Source organism: Polypterus senegalus, chromosome 16 (genome assembly GCF_016835505.1).
Source record: "Polypterus senegalus isolate Bchr_013 chromosome 16, ASM1683550v1, whole genome shotgun sequence".
NCBI classification, from domain to species: Eukaryota; Metazoa; Chordata; class Cladistia; order Polypteriformes; family Polypteridae; genus Polypterus; species Polypterus senegalus.
The window spans coordinates 77,212,512-77,228,409 of NC_053169.1; the positions used below are offsets into that span (position 1 = coordinate 77,212,512).

Here is a 15,898-nt window from a genome sequence, read left to right on the forward strand (position 1 = left end):
AATTCTCCATTTGAACTCCTTTTAATAAAAATAAATAAAATTATCACAATCAGGAATTGAACTTTGCACTGCCAAAGTATCTCTTCATCATCCCTACCACCGAGCCACCAAAGCTAAACTGACCAATCAGACCACAGCTGAACTGACCAATCAGAGTGCTTGAAGGGGCCAGACACACACAACCAGACTCTAGAATTTTATTGCATAGCAGATAGAATCTGGTGTTTCATATGTTCATCATCACCTTTTAGTAATGAACTGATGATTCTTTAATCATACAACATTTTTATTTATTAATTCGCTATTTTTTTCTTTAATAATTACATTTACTGTATATAGCACTTTCCTAACTTCAACCACCACTAATGTGCAGCATACACTTGGACGATGTGACAGCAGTGATTTTTGCATTAGTGCACTCACCTCACATTAGCTATTAGGTGCTGAAGTAGTTAGAGTTAGCTTATGAGGGACAAGGGATGATTAGGGGACCAAAATGACAAGGTCAAGGTGGACAGTTTAGCCAGGACATCGAGGAACACACTACTCTTTTCAAAAGATACCCAGGGATCTTTTATGACCACAGAGAGTCAGGACCTCAGTTTTTTCTCTCATCCGAAGGACGACACCATTTTTGCAGAACAGCATTCCCATTACTGCAGTGGGTCACAGGGATTCACATCTAGACCAGAGGGTAAGCACCCCCTGAAGGCCTCACCAACACTTCTTCCAACAGTAACCCCAAGCTAAGATGGTCTGCCATTCAAGTGCTGGCCAAGCCCAACATGCATAGCTTCAGGTGGCTTACCTGAAATGCACATGATATGGCACTGAGTGTACACATTCAAGGCATATTGTCACATCTATCCTGTTACACTTTTGGAGGATGACTTCCTTGCTTGCCTTGATGTTTGATGGAGAGCAACTTGTATCTTCAAAATTTCCCAATGGTGCTCAATAGAGTTGATTTTGGGTGACAATACTAGGCCACTCCAGCACTTTTCACTTTGTTCATTCTTATGAATGTAGCAGTGGCTTTGGAAGAATGTTTGGGTCATTGTCACACTGAAAAATAGCCCGACAACCCAGGGTATGGAGAGAAGCATCTTTTGTTTCAAGATTTTGAAGTACCTCTATGAATTCATTATGTCATTTATGAAATATAGTTTTTCCATTCTGCAATCATGCACCCTCATATGTGGCAATCGTGAAACCTTTGCTGTGCTCCTTCTCCTTGCAACTCCAAACATTGTAGGCAGCATTGTGTCTAAAAAGTTTGATTTTGGTGTCATCACACCAGAGAGCAGATTTCCAAAAGTCTTTACTATTGTTAATACAGGTTTTATCAAAGGCTAAACTTCCTTTACTTTGACTTCAGCTGTGGCTTCCTGTGTGGACCACAACAGTGAACTCTACTTCTGTGCAGGGTACATCTTACTGCATGGGATGAAATTGGCACTCCAGTTATGCTTTCCACAGCTTTTGCCAGCCAACCCTGAAGCACTTGTTCTGTGGTTTTCTTGTGCTTTTCCATAGCTAAAAATCTTCCTCATGAGGTGATATCTTACAACAACAGCCTGAAAATGTCAGTGTACTTATCACAAGTCCATACTTCTCGAATTTCTGGAACACTGTGATACTGTATCGTGGCTTAATAACAGTGACTTGCTAATGTTCTTGTACCCTTGTCCTCTTTTGTGTAATGAAATAATTTTCCAACCTAAGTTTCCAGACAATTTTCTCCCATATGTTGTCACTGTTAAGGCACTAAATCCAGGGGTCATTCAGTGGGTTAAGTGTCACTTTAGTTGAAGGTGAACTTATTACACCTGTTTGAGTGTTCAACATACTTATCTGCTGATAAATTACCTTTAATGTGTCTCGGAAAAAATGTTTTGAGTATTCAATGCCATTTTACAGGGGTGAATTCATTTTTGCAAGCTGGCCTTTTTACTATTTTGTAAAAAATAAAATCATACTTTACTTATTAGTATTGACTTGTGTCATTTGTAGCTGATAAACCAGTATTGCTGACACACTTCCATTATATTGGAACCTCAAATGTTTCTTACGTTGTAAAGAGAGATGTCTGGATTCGTTAGCTTTCAAAGGGGGTGTACTCTTTTATGCTGTCTGCTTTACCTCAGGGTGCAACATAATTTTCACTTTATTTATATCTTATACTGTGTTAAAATGTGTAGATAAATTATTCCATGGACAAAGCAACATGTCACCACTAATTTACAAAATAAAAATCAGCAGTAGGGCACTGTTGATTAACATATAGATACATCCGTTTCCTTCATAAAGTTGTTCCAGCAGACACCCACCATTAGCACAGCCGTTAATTAAGAAAATATGGAAGCCCCCATTTAAAACAGACAGACAAAGAACAACAGAAAAATCACAATTCAATCACAAATGAGTTTCCGGAGAGTATGGTGATGCTGAACAGCACAGCTTGGGTTCAGATTCTGGCCTGGGCAGTGGCTGTGTGGAGTTTACATTTTCTTGTTCATATACAGTGTCCTCCATAATGTCTGGGAAAAAGACACGTTTTCCTTGATTTACCCTGTGCTGCACATTTTTAAATTACAAATCAAACAATTCAGACATGAGCAAAATGCACATTGCAGACTTTCATATAAGGGTATTGTCATTTATATATGGTGTGACCAAAATGTATGCTAACACTTTTTCTGTATGCCCCCCCCCATTTTAGGACACCATGTATGGGACACAGCAATGGCAGGTCTATTAAAGCAGTCACATTAACTTCTTTTTTGCATATCCCTCCCATGCAAAGAGATAAATCAAGGGAAAATGTGTCTTTGCCCCAGACATTATGGAGGGCATGGTACATATGTGAGTTATGCTTACACATCCCAGTTTCCTTTCACACTGCAAATATGCTGGGCTTACTGGGCACTCCAACCTGGCCGGGTATGTGTGTCTACATGAGTGTGCCAATTTGTTTGGAACCGACATCTTGCATTCAATCATACAGTTAAAGGTTTCACGTTCTAATGACTCGGTATAGGAACAAGTGTATTATGGGAGGGAGTAAAGAGTGATGAACGTAAGCTTGACCTAAGTTTCTTGTTTATTTCGACTAAATGTTTAAAAGCATCACCAAGTAAAAAGAGCTTACCTTGGCAGTAGACTCATAGACATCCCTCTGAGAAGCATTCTCATCCCAAATGGCATCAAACTCCATCATGTGAGGCTGATGTCCCTTTTATTAAAAAAAAAAATTTGGAAAAAAGAAAAATCACAGTATAATTTGCTTTGTATGACTTCACATATATACATAGAAATACTGCAAACTACAAAAAAAGGTATATTTGATAAGTCATTTTCTGAATTCTGCTTTGTGAAGTGCTAATTTCACTAGGAACTGACACCTCTCCAGACACCATTAAGAGGCAAACAAAGCCATCCATAGATGGCTTATAAAGTGACAAGTGCACATATGACCCTACTCAGTTGAGGCGGGCTAACTTACAGTCACCAGGTATCATGCACACCGTTTTCAATTACACTGTTATTTCTCACTGGCAATTAACCCCATCCCTTCTATATGGACAGCTATAAAAACCCGACTCTACCAAAGGAGGAAGTCTTATTTAGACCTGGACGAACCTTGAGGGTGGAATTCCGTGATCCTTAAAGAGCCATTGCTTTCAAAGCCAAGAAAACTGCTTTTTGTTCTGTTTTGTGTCCATGAGAACCTGTTTTGTTGTTTATTGCCCCAAAATTAAAAGGGGCAACCCAGCTGTCACTCCAACATTTTCTGTGGGTTCCTGTATTCCTTCCACCCATCCACACCTTTATACCAAAGACAAAAGTGGACTATCTTAGTAACTACAGATCAGAGGTACTTACTCCCATTGAGGTGAAAGGCTGTGTGAGACTGGTGCTAAAACTGAATATTTCAGATAGTTTGGATCTTCACTAGTTTATTGCCACAACTATACACAAAGAATGCCATGATCTTATTCACTTCATATGTGTTGGCAAACACCCTGCTGTGCATAAGTACTGTTTATAGACCATGGCTTTGCATTTAAAACTGTTGTACTCTTAAACCACACTACTAGACTTGAAACATAGTTCAACTCTCTTCTTCGGCAGCAGACCCTGGTATACATGGGTTGGTTACCAGCATCACTTTCTGTACATTAATCTTCAACAAGGACACCCCACAGAGTAGTGTGTCCCCAGCTGTACTCCTTATTCATCTCTAATTGTGGAGTCAGACACCGCTCCAGCTATATCGTTGCCTTTGCTGATGACACCACTATTACAGGCCTGCTCACCAACAATGTGAAAGATGGCTTATAGAAAAGAGATCAGATTCTCACAAGGTTTTGCGGGATTCATGAAACAATATCATGTTGTGAGTTATCCCGCGAACGGCACAATTTAGCAATGAGAAAAAAAAGTGGTGGGTTTTACTTTATTTTACAACACTAAAACCGAGAAACCCTTCTGTTCATACCGATGAGGTTATCACCAGCATTGTAATTCCAATGGAAAAAAGTCCTCATAAGTCAACATGGCAATTATCATAACACAGGGGTTGATGTCTGTCATGATAATTATATTTGAATACTAACCCTCACCTATTCTGTTTCTTTTCTCGGTACCCAAATGTGGCCATTGGTGCCACGGCCCACCTGCCAAGTTGTTTGCCTGCCAAAGGTAAAGTCATCCCTGATGGAGGATCACAGGAATCATGGGAAAGAGGGGTCCTTTCATCGGAGCAATGTTTCAGCCGTGGCATGGCCAAATGGAGATGCAGCTAGATGGATGAGGTCTCCAGGACTCTAAAAATATCCAAACCTAATTATGTCATATCATCTACTGTTAAACCGTAATTCTAAAATTTTTATTATGCTGTCTTAAGGAATTGTTCTGTTGTGTATATTGTATTGTATTGACCCCCTACTTTTGACACCTACTGCACGCCCAACCTACCTGGAAAGGGGTCTCTCTTTGAACTGCTTTTCCCGAGGTTTCTTCCATTTTTCCCTACAAGGTTTTTATTGGGAGTTTTTCCTTGTCTTCTCAGAGAGTCAAGGCTGGGGGGCTGTCAAAAGGCAGGGCCTGTTAAAGCCCATTGCGGCACTTCCTGTGTGATTTTGGGCTATACAAAAATAAACTGTATTGTATTGTATTGTATTGTTACCATGAACATGATATACCACTTGGAAGTTTGCACCACTGCCAGTGAAAAACATTTCAGGCTTTAAAATGGTAAGTAACATCCATTTTTATAAAATACTCTGATAATAATAAAATAACTTTGCACGTGGAACATAAGATTTGATCCTAAATTGTCTCTAGTGTGTGCTTGGTGTGTGGGTGTGCGTGTGTGTGCGCCCTGCCTGGGATTTGTTCCTGCCTTGCACCCTGTGTTGGCTGGGATTGGTTCCAGCAGACCCCCATGACCCTGTGTTAGGATCTAGCGGGTTGGATAATGACTGATTGACTGACTGACATAAGATTTGTTATTCTACCAATAAATATAGTATATGTAAAAAATATACATATAGATTATGTAAATAGTGGCTTGCTAAAGGATGAGTCTGTTGATCACTGAAATGCTATGTAACAAGGCGCCATATAAGCGCCCGGCCCGACAGAGATTCACACTGGTGGCACGTATAAAATAAAAAGACTTTTACTGTTTCTTCACCTGTGGGGCACGTTTTCCCTGTAATCCCCACAGGCACAACAAATAAAAAATAAACACACCAAAACACACCACACACTGTCCTTTCCTCCTTCTCTTCCACCACCACTCCTCCTCCAAGCTTTGTCCTCCTCCTCCCGACTCTGACCAATGAGTGGTGGTTGCTGGCTCCTTTTATTGGGCACCCAGAAGTGCTCCAGGTGCTTGATTGCCGACATCCAGCTGTACTCCCAGGTGTGGTGAAACTAGTGCCAACAACTCCTGCTGCAGCACCCCCTGGCAGCGCCTGTAGAACCCAACAGGGCTGCACCAAGCTCCAACTCCCATGAAGCCCTGCGGGAGTCCGAGGCACCGCTGCAACTCAGGGAGGCTGCCATCTAGTGTCCAGGGGGAAATACTGGGTGTCCCATGCTTAGTCCCCTGCAACATAAGCTGCAGGGGCGTCCCGGCCGGGAATGGGCCCCGGCCACTCATCACAGCTGTTTTGTGATTTATTTACTTCAAAGCTCTGAAACTCAAAATTAGTTTTGTTTTTTTTCTGTGACTTTCTAAAAGTAACATACTGTATGTATTCAGTCCCCACACTTTAGTATTTTGTACAGCCACCTTTTGCAGCAATAAGATCTTTTGGTCTTATAATGTAAATATGTACAGCTGTGCAGTGTTCATAGTGACTTTGGTGCCTTCTTCTGGGCAGATTTGCTCCAAGTTGACCCTGCTGCAGTGCAGTTTTTAAATAGTGTCACAGATTCTAATCAAACTGATCTTTAGCTAGGCCACTGTAAGACAATCACCTTTTTTTCTTCAAATTACAAAAAGACTACTTTGGCCCACTCTATAGAAAGACTGCTCTACCACAAGAATAACTTTCACACAAGCTTCAGTTTTGTAGCAGACTAAAAGCAGGTCTCTAAAACTAATTCTTTCTTCATTTTGTAACCAGATATCCCATTCCTACTGATGAAAAGCAGCCCCACAGCATAACACAGCCACCATCAAACTTCATTGTAGTTTTCATTTTCTGTCAAATCAAAGTTTGCACAATTAATGGGTGAAAAGCACCCAATGTGTCCAAAGAGCTACTGGAGCATCAAACATGGGAAAGCAAATTAATTACTTTGTTGTAATTAAACCATTTATATGAACCTCCCAAGAAAGAACATGCAATTTAATGGACAAGTCATAGGAATTCCAGTTTTCTGTCATTGTCCAAAAAAAAAAAAAATCCTGATAGGAGCCAAACTTGGGACATTTGTATACCATCTGAAAATGTATTCTTTTTTTCTCCACTGCTGCACATCCTAGTGTGGCAAAGCATGGCAGCCACACTCACACCTGGTCAGAGTGTGCATGCAGTAGTGAAATGAATGTATTAAAATAAAAAAAAAATATTTTAAAAGGTTTATATGTTTAGCAATATAAAAAAATAACCTACAATAATTCCCTTTGTTTTTAAAGTTCATTAACAACATGCCCATTTACTGTACACATGCAGAAAGCTATTTCTGTTCATCTCTATCTGTACTGATTTGCTTGGGTTGGTCACCTAGAAACAAAAAAGCATGCATAGCTACGGTGGTATCCGCAAAACACCATAAAAAAGCTGACTGGTTCATTAAGCTACTTACTAACTAAAACAAGGGGGCTGCTATTTTTCTTGGAGAGGTTACTGTTTCTCATGTTTTCCCTCTCTTAACGTTGTACAAATGCACGGATTACTTTCAGCCTGCAGTTCTGGGCTCTGGTGATGTGCAGAGTTTGGCTATTTCCTTATTATGGGGATTATCAAAGAGTGAATGGACACCACTCATTGCCCAAATCTTTATACATAAGTCGTATATTCAAACAAGGTTTTGAAGAAAAGTGAAGCAGATGAACAAGAAGAAACATGTCAATGGTCCAATAAGTATTCAAGAGGCATGACTGCAAAATCCACAAGAAAAGCTCAGAAAACTCCATGTTTGATGATTGGGATGAATGGCTGAAGCATTTCAGGAGCCTCACCATCCATTCAAAACCAGTGGTTTGAAATGACCAACTAAAGCAATATTACCATAAAAACTGATCCATATTGAATCACATAATATGAATATAAGAGATTGTTATATGATACATGCAATCTCCAGTCATTTCACATATGCTAAACATCCAATCTCTGAATTAGATTATCCACCCCCGTCCTACATGAAGCAATTTTAACAATCATTTACTTCACCACAAAGCTTTGTGGAAATTTAACTCTTTAGACATGAATTAGTTAAATGATTTTTTTATATGTAAATGCATCCACTTCCATATCTAGCTCTTTGCTTCTTCTTGCTCTTATTTCATTACCGCATGGTCTGACACTGGAAACTCTCCCAGACGATCTTTGCTAATCCTTTAATTTTCCCTCAGTTTCTGTAACTTCTTGTAAGGATATTTGCAGTATATTATTGATATTTTATTTTACATTATATTCTCTAAGTTTCATTCACCCCATTCTCCACACTACAATTCTGTTGTTATTATAAGAGGTATGATTTATTGTGTTTTCAGCTTACCTGTGTTATACACCTAACATGAAAGATGCCAAATCACCTCTTAGGTTCGCTACTTAATGGGGGGTTAGGAAGAAACATGAAAACCTGCCATGTAACTGTTATCTATAACCTCTCACCTGTCCCACTGTCCAAATTGTACCCCACCTATTCAAACCTTGGGACCTCTATCAGCAGGCTGCTTTGCTGATTGTCACTGTCTTTTACATAAGTTACAGTTCACATTTATTTATTTTGCTGAGGCCTCTATACAAGGCAAATGACAACATTTGAGATACAGTTTGTTACATTTGTTTTGTTTTTTCAATTGGAGCACAAGCAGGTGAAGTGACTTGCTCATGGTCACATAGTGTCAGTACCAGGACCTCAGGGTTGGAAGTCCAAATCCATGTCTTTGGATTTTTCAATTTAATAAAGTTTCTACAATATGGTTATCATTTAAAGGTAACTGGTATAATTTTTTTCTTTCTTTTGAGATGCATATTAATTTAATAATGGGTACTTTATCATTTGCTTCCTGGTGTTGGTGTGTGATTTAATATGGATTAGTTTTTATGATTGTATTAGTTTAGTTGCTACTTTCAAACTGCTGGCCCTGAAATGGAGGTATCTTAAAAATGTATCAGCCATTCAAGCTGGGCACTGAATACAGAGCTTCCTGAGCTTTTCTTGTGGACTCTGAAGTCATGGACTGTTAATCAATTTTGTTTATTATATATGATGGACAGGTGGGACCCTTGCCTAAATGGGAAGTACTCATGGTGGAAGTCCCCCCCGGACTGGTAGGTGGCAGCCCCCCTGGGTTGCTGGTCGAAGTTTACTGGGAGCAGCAGAGTAGTCAGTGACTGAAAGAGAGAGAGGAGAAGAAGGAAGAACAGTGCTGTGCAGTATATTGCTGTATTTAGCACTACTTGATCCTTGGCATGGGAAATGCTTATAAATTAAATGTTTCCTACAATACAAAAGTTCATTGCGTCTGCAACTTGTGGCCACCGAGGGCGCTCCAGCTCCCCAAACACCTGGCACAGACAGGCTCTGGATGTAAGTCACAGGAAACAAAGGTTTTTATTGTGTGAAACTCTTCTTTTATAAACATTTCCCACGCCACAGTACAAGTAAGCTAAGAACAGCAATATATAGCACTCTGTGATTCTTGGTCATCTTCTTTCTTTTTCTTCTCTGTCTCTTTTGGTCACTGCCTCCTCCGCTCCACCCAGCAAGCTTCATCCTCCTTCCCCCTGAAACGCTGCCTCCCCGAGTTAAGACAGGCAACTTTTTTTATGTTATGCCCGGAAGCACTTCAAGTAAGGCGGAAGCCCAATGAAGCAGGGCTCAGTAGTCTCTGCGCCACCCCCGGTGGCACCCACAGAACCAAATAGGGCTCAGCCAAAGAACTCCACTTTCCATCATGCCCTGTGGGAATCCAGGGGACTGCCATCTATCAGTCCGGGGGTGACAATGCCCTGTGCATGCTATCTCTCCCTGTCCTTCCACCATGAGGGCGTTCTGGTTGAGCAAGGGTCTGGCTGGCTGACCCTCACAATATTAATAATAATATTAATTATAACTAGGGGGCTTTGCCCCCTGCTCGCTTTACTTGACAACCCCCCCCACTCGCTTTGCTCACCAATACCCCCCATCTCAGCAGCTTGCGTTGTGAAGAGGAGGGCTGAACGTACCCCAAGGACACACGGTCGATCCTCCGAAACTCCCTCTTAAACGGTGATACAATGGGAAACAAATAGTTTTCTTTACCTCCTCTTTGCTCAATCAGCTGCTGGCTTGCTGTTGCCATGCTGTGTGATCTGCATCTCACACTGTGCACTTTTGTCATATCACCTATGTCCATATATTCAATCTTTTTTCGCTTTTACCTTTTCATCAATAACACTTTGAATTTTGATTCCGTGTTTGGAATTACAATGTGAATGAAAATTGTTTCTTTCTCTCTACAATAGCATTTACACAAATGACAATTGATTTCTCTTGCGGTATTTCATTTTTACCAAACAACAAATCTTTTACTTCTCCCGGATACGCCTCATCATTGAGAAGAAACACTACTTTTTTTCTCCTGATGGCAACACGAATTAGTTAATTTACAAGTCTCTGACTTATATATATTCGACAACAATATATTCAATCTCTTTTCGCTGTTCTGTTATTTCACAGAGTAATAATTTCCATTTGTTTGTGCTAATGCGATCTTTACCATCCATTTTTTGAGACTTTCGAATTTTTGTACTTCCATTACTTCTAACCTGCTCTGCATGTGTACCGCACTAACGTTTTTGGAATCTTTTCATTCTCACGGATACGCCTCTTCTCTAGGAATAAACACTACTTTTTTTTCCCCTGATGGTAACACGAATTAGTCGATCTACAAGTCTCTGACTTAAAGTTTAAATCCGAACAATATGTTCGATCTCTTTTCGCTGTTCTGTTATTTCACTGAATAATAATTTTCATTTGTTTGCACTAATGCGATATTTACTATCCTTTTTTAGAGACTTTCAACTTTTCGTACTTCCATTATCTCTAACCTGCTCTGCATGTGTACCACTCCAACGTTTTTCCATTCTTTACGACGTTCTACTTTGTCATCTACTGTTTGTTTTATTTCTGGCCCTGGGCGTGGTTAAATCTCTTGGCACAAAGACTTGTCTCGTGGGATGTGAAAGTGCCTCTGTGAGAAAATCACATCTTGTCTCCTTCGAACCTACCATATTTTTTTATAATAGATAGTAATAATAGATTACATTTATATACCACATTTCTCACATCTCAAAGCACTTTAAATAGACAAAGAGGAACCACTTTGACTGCCACCAATGTATAGCACCCACCTGGATGATGCAACAGCAGCCATTTTTGCACCAGTACACTTACCACACATTAGCACTTAGGAGGTGAAGGGGTGAGAGAGAAAGAGCGAGACAATCAGAGAGAGGGGATGATTAGGGGGCCAGAATGGACAAGGCTGTGATGGGCAATTTAGTCAGGATATGATGATAAATGCTACTCTTTTCAAAAGATATCCAGGGATCTTTTATTACCATAGAGAGTCAGGACCTTGGTTTTACGTCTCAACTGAAGGATGGCACCATATTTAAAGCTAAGTGTCCCCATCACTGCACGGGACATTGGGATCCGTACACAGACCACAGGGTAAGCACCCCCTGCTGACCTTGCTAACACCTCTTCCAGCAGCAACACAAGCTTCTTCTAGATGATCTCCCATCCAAGTACTGGCAGGGCCTAAACATGCTTAGCTTCAGGTGGATGACCTGTTCTGAAGTGCAAGTGGTATGGCTGCTGGTTGGTGTGATTGTTCTCATCCCAAGAAAATTCTCTTCATCATCTTTCTTTAAACCTTATTCTTGTTTGAATATTTCAAATCCCGTTGGAATATTGCACTCTCTGTATATAACTGTGGTGTTCATTTTAAAAGTATTGTTCCAAATGAATATAAAATTGTTCCTTTACTGTATGTTTTTATAGTAACCTGCTCCTCTTTCTTCTGATAACGTGTTCAAACCTGCTTAATTCAGTTCAAGGTCAAGGGGTAGGGTGGAGTCCATCCTAAAAGCATTGAGCATAAAGTTCTGGTGTGAGTCCATTATAGGGTATGGCGGACAGGCAGTGCCCATACCCGGCCGGGACTCCCCTTCAGAATATGTCCTGGGGAAGCAAGCATGGGCTACCCAATACCTCCCCTGGGACACTAGATGGCAACCCCCTTGGGTTGCAATGGTGCCTCGGACTCCTGCAGGGCTGTGGTGTTATGGGTCCACAGCTCGCTGAGCAAGGGCCGTTTTTTTAAATAAATAATCACCGCACTCGCGGCGGCTTAGTGAGGGGGCGTGGTGGCCATAGCAAGCCGTGGGGCGATCTGCGGTGTGGGCGTTTCTTACCTAGTGCCAAGGTGAGGAACTGCCCACATCCGTGATTGTTTCCGTGGCTAATGTGCTGCAGCTGCTATGGCCCCTCGCTGTATAAAAGAAGCGCGAGTCGGTTGAGAGGGGAAAAACAGAGAGATCAGAAAAACAAAAGAAAAAGAAAGGATGGAGGTTGCAGGAAGCAGGAAGTGCATGTACAAGTCGGTGCAGGAGAACAAGCATGTGAGAGGGCGAGCGAGAGTTAGGCTCGCAGGCAGCTGGACAGTGAGCTCTAGCGGGGTGTTTGGCTGACACCCGTGGGCTGTAGTTAGTGGTCGCTCCCGCTGAGCATGTTTTGAAGAGCGGAAGTGACGGGAAGAAGAATGACTGGCCGCGTAAGGCCGAGAAGGCTGCGGGAGTCGGGAGGCTTGGGCGGTAAAATCCCTGGCGTGAGCGTCCTGGTCGTCAGGGAAGCCAAGTCTCGGTCTGGAGGGAGCGGAACCGAAGGTCAGCTGCAGATAGAGTGGCTCCCCTGTTGCGAAGCCTGGACAGGGAGAAGCAGGGGAGTCACCAATTAAAAGACGACACCGGACTTGTTATTGATTTTAAAGACTGCTTCCTGTTGAATGTTTTAACCTCGTTTTAAAAGGATTGTTTTTGTATGTTTTTAACCTCCACATTTCCTTTATGGGATTATTTATTTAATGACTCTTTTTTGAAAGCACTGCACTTTACTTGGAACACTGTTTTTGATTTGTTGACCATTTTTAATAAAAGCACCTTTGCACATTAGTACCATCCCCTTGTTCAATTGTTATTGCCTCAACTGTCTAGCTCATCTCGGTGACATTATCGACGGTGTTGGGTTCAAGGGCTCCTCAACACCAATGGGACCATGGAGCCGAACCCACATCGTCACAAGGGCTTCATGGGAGTTGGAGTTTGGTGCAACCCTGTTAGGATCCGCAGGCTCTGCCAAGGGGTGCTGCAGCAGGAGCTGCTAAACCCTTATGGGCAGTGTTTTCGCCACACCCAGAAGTGCAGCTGGAAATTGGCAATCAAGCCCTTGGAGCACTTCCAAGTGCCTTATAAAAGGAGGCAGCAGCCACCACTTGAGGAGCCAGAGTCGGGAGGAGGGAGACAAAGCTGCCAGGGAGGAGTGGAGGATTCAAAAGGAGAAGATTTGTGCTTGTGCTTTTGTGTGTTAGTGGGACTGTGTTGTGCTTGAGGGAAATGGGGCAGACGTGGTCCCCAGGTGAAGAAAAAAAAATGTTATTTATTTTATGTGTGCATCTGGTGTCAAAACCAAAGCAATCAATTGCTTAATTTGGTGATGCATGAAGAAACTAGCACTAGATGATCACCCTACCCAAAACTATTGGGTGTTTACCATGTGACTGACCAATATATGGCACAGTTTTAGTTCCTACTTCACACAGGAAAAAGTTATAGTAAAGCCCTGTAGCTACAAAGCTTCTGAGGTGCTGTTCACTACAGAAAATGACAACATTTAATAACTTGTCAAAACTGTAGCACGCCTAGTGCCCAGCGCTGGCATCCACTTCATTCACTCAGAGCTTGCTTAACCTGAATATCTATGTTAAGTCATAATGCAAGAATGCAATGTGAATAATGCAACAAAGCAGTAGAAAGGTAACATGAAAAACATATAGAATATCTAATTGATCTCAAGGTACTGGGCATGCATGCTTACCAATCCAGTAAAATTATCAAGCGAAAGAATACATTTTTCTCTTTACTTATTTTTATCTCATATTTGAATTTGCTCCAATAACACCCAGCGACCACAACTGATATACAGTGGACCCTTGACTTACAAACTCAATTCGTTCTCGAGGGCTGGTTGTAACTCAAGTTGGTTGTAAGTCAAGACTATTTTTCCCATAAGAAATAAAGGAAATACCCATAATGCGCTCCGAACCTCCCACAGCGACACTTACTTAACCATTTCATAATAAAAAGGGTTGTATAATGTGCATAATTTACCAAAAACACCAATAATTTTTTTAATGTACTAACCAAAAAGTTATAAAAAGTGCCTAGCCTACCAGAAACAACAATTTCATACTGTGCTCACCATTTAAGTTGACATCTTTGGCTTGCAGGAAGGGAGGAGGAGGAGAATGAAATGGAAAGTGGTTATTGTTTGGAAGGAGCTTCCTTATAAAAATCTTTTCTTTGTAAAATTGTCGAGATGGTGAATTTCGACATGCTGTACATACAGTATTACCGAGATCAGTCACACGAACGCCACTCTCATATTTCCACAAAATTTCCTTCTTTGTTTCGATTGTGATTGCTTTCTTTACCTTCGTTGCCTTCTCTTCCTTCCTTAGCAATTATCAAAATAAATTATCTAAATCACTGCACTGACTGAAATTACGTCCACAAACACATGTATCTGGGCTCCGACTGACGCTTACGAACGCTCTCGGCTGTTTGTTTACAATCGCATAAGCGGATACACGTGACTGCATTCAGGTCGTAACGCAAGATGTTGGTCGTAATTCAAAACAAAAATTTTGGTCATAAAGCAAGATGTTCACATGTCAGGCCAGTCGTATATCAAGGGTCGACTGTATGTAGTGTCTTATTGATATGAAGATGCCAGACATACATAGATACTTACCAATCCAGTAAAACTGTTGTGTCAAGGAATAAATAGTTACTTGACACAATATTAACTTACCCTTCCTGTGTCAATTATTAGACGGTTTGGCTCCTGCACCTTAAGAGATCGTTTACTTTCATCTGAAATTGAGCAAAAGGTTCAATGAATATTAAATACAGTTTAATCACACAGAGTTACAGATGAAATCACTGTAAAGCTGAATACCATGTTTCTGTTCTTGGGGACAAATCCTAATCACTACTTGAAAGCTTTTGCTGAATGTTCTCTCTTTTGTTCCAAGACAACTGCTCTTAATTTCTTTACATTTACTTCTGCAAAAAAAAAAAAAAAAAACACATTTTAGAAACTGAACACGCATACCTTTGTGTTATGGGGGGAATGGTGGCTTTGAGGCTAAAGGATCTGCATTGGTATCTAGAAGATTGTCGGTTCAAATCCCATTACTGCCAGAAGAAATCCTATTCTGTTGGGCAAGGCCCTTAACCTGAAAATTGCTACAGGGGCACTGTACAATAGCTGACCCTGCTCTCTGACCCCCAAAGTTCATGCAGAAGGACAATTTCACCTAAGGGATTCACAAAGTATATCAAAAAATAAGCCACTGAAATCCCTCCGTCCATTTTCTAAAACCATTTAATCCACTTGAGGGTCACTAGAGGTTGGAGTTTGTCCCAGCAGGTCCAGCAGTAAGTCAGGAATCACAGCTGCCTGGAGTACTGATGTAAACACCCTCAACTCACTGACATAGCAGGAATTTAGTGTAAAAAACTAAACTAACCAGTGGGCTGGATGGGGAAAAAACACATGCATACTGGGAACACATGTAAACTACAAAGGCAAACCTAAACACATCCTCTGGAAACTGTAAGGCAACCTACTGTATACTACCTGCTGTACCACAGTGGCAAACATTCTTGATATCTAATTAATTAACTAAATTTGTGTTTTGTACCAAAAAAACAGCTGGTTAAATTTTTGAGAAATGTGGACTGCATTTGTAAAATAGCCCAACTTAGGCACTGACACAGCGTGTTGCCGCATCCACTAGGCCAAGCTATTAAAATATATTGTCTATCATCCTGAAACAAAATAGCAGCCCTGAACTCACAATGAAGCATACTACAAAAAG

The 15,898-nt window shown here is 41.0% G+C and overlaps 1 protein-coding gene across 3 annotated transcripts in view; it reads right to left on the reverse strand.

The window, feature by feature from the left end:
• si:ch211-63b16.4 (kinesin heavy chain) overlaps positions 1–15,898 on the reverse strand; it is a 164,022-nt gene that overhangs the window by 121,094 nt on the left and 27,030 nt on the right. For all 3 annotated transcript variants that reach the window (XM_039738035.1, XM_039738037.1, XM_039738036.1), the window contains exons 3-5: positions 14,974–15,080; positions 14,827–14,888; positions 3,152–3,235 (exon numbers count right to left, since the gene is read on the reverse strand). In XM_039738035.1, the coding sequence (XP_039593969.1) occupies positions 3,152–3,235; positions 14,827–14,888; positions 14,974–15,080 (253 nt within the window). The remainder of the gene's footprint in view (positions 1–3,151; positions 3,236–14,826; positions 14,889–14,973; positions 15,081–15,898) is intronic.